This window comes from Gracilinanus agilis, chromosome 4, assembly GCF_016433145.1.
Source record: "Gracilinanus agilis isolate LMUSP501 chromosome 4, AgileGrace, whole genome shotgun sequence".
Lineage (NCBI taxonomy): Eukaryota > Metazoa > Chordata > Mammalia > Didelphimorphia > Didelphidae > Gracilinanus > Gracilinanus agilis.
Genome location: NC_058133.1, coordinates 501554531 through 501555850, shown reverse-complemented (window position 1 = coordinate 501555850; position 1320 = coordinate 501554531). Strand labels below are relative to the sequence as shown.

Below are 1320 nucleotides of genomic sequence, written 5' to 3'. Positions count from 1 at the left end.
GGGGGGGGGGAGGGGAAGGGAGTCCCTACTCATCCCTGCTCACCTGTAGGCCAGGCTCATGCACTCGAAGAGGCGGGTGAGCGTGGGGTCAATGCTGCGCGGCCCAAAGTCCCCGGGCCCCACGGGCCCTTCCTGGGCGCCGCGCCGGGGCACCGCGTCGCTGTGAGGCGACGACACCATGAAGTGGCCGCTGTGGATGACCTGTGGCGAGCGGAGAAGCGAGGCGGCCCCGCGCCGAGGACTCGGCCCCTCCGAGTCAGTGTCCGAGTCCGAGTCCGGAGCCGGCTCTGCGCGCGGCCCGGGGAAGCCCTCCGCAAGCCCTGCCAGCGCTCCAGCCATCGCCTCGGCCAGCCAGCCCAGCCCGCTGCAGCCTGCAGCCTCCGGCGTTGGGCCCGCGCCGCGGGCCGTCCTCATTAGCATGGCCCCGCCCCACCTTCCAGGCCCCACCTCTACCTCAGCCCGGCCGGGTCCTCGGTCCCCAGCCAGGGGCAACTGGGCCTGCAGGGGGCGGGGCAAGGAGCTCATTAACATAATATATGCTCCAGGTGTGCGGCGGCTGGGAGGGAGGCGAGTTCTAGAAGCCCTGGCGGGGAAAGGGGGAGCGGGAAAAGCAGCAGAGAGGGAAGAGAAGTATCTTTCAAAGCCGAAGAAGTCACTTTAGCATAGACTTAGACTTCGTCCAACCCCTTTGTTTTACAGAGGAGGAAACTGAGGTCTACAAAGGGAACTTGATTTACCCAGGAGTCACTTGGATGGACCTCACGGGGTGGTCGGGAACATCAAATGAGATTGTGCAGAATGTCTAGCTGGTTTTAAAGAGTATCTATAATTGCTATCTTTCAGCCAGGACAAGGCATTTCCCGCCTCCAGGTCTTTGCCCTGACTGTGCCCTAGGCTAGAAATAAACTCTTTTTCATCTCCGCCTCTTAGAATACTTCAGGCCTCGAATCAAGCCCCTCCTCATGGAATCTTTCCCGTTCCCTTCGGCTCCGAGCGCCCTCCTCCTCAGTTACCTTGGCATCTATTTTGTATCTGTTCTGCGATACATAAGCTCATTTTGTTTCCCTGGCGGAATTAGGCAGCTCTTTGAGGGAGCTGACAAGGACTCTCGTGTTTTATGTCTTGGTCACCAGAGTTCCAGAATCCGTGTAGGGAGAGGGACCGGATCTGTGACTTGCTCTAGAACCCCTCCACCTAAACTCGAAGGGAGTAGGTCTCGAGCTGACTGGTTTCGAGACCCCTTGACATTCTTAAAAATTGAGGAGCCGGGAGCAACTAGGTGGCACAGTGGATTGAGCCAGACCCAGAGAGGGGAACTTC

At 59.5% G+C, this 1320-nt stretch overlaps 1 protein-coding gene across 4 annotated transcripts in view; it reads right to left on the bottom strand.

The window, feature by feature from the left end:
- Window positions 1-427, bottom strand: part of MLXIPL (MLX interacting protein like) — a 35410-nt gene extending 34983 nt beyond the window's left edge. The window contains exon 1 of one of the 4 annotated variants that reach the window (XM_044673101.1): window positions 44-427. In XM_044673101.1, the coding sequence (XP_044529036.1) occupies window positions 44-420 (377 nt within the window). In that variant the 5' untranslated portion in view covers window positions 421-427. The remainder of the gene's footprint in view (window positions 1-43) is intronic. The other 3 variants (XM_044673100.1, XM_044673099.1, XM_044673098.1) reach the window with 3 other exon arrangements.
- Between the last annotated feature and the right edge of the window lie 893 nt (window positions 428-1320).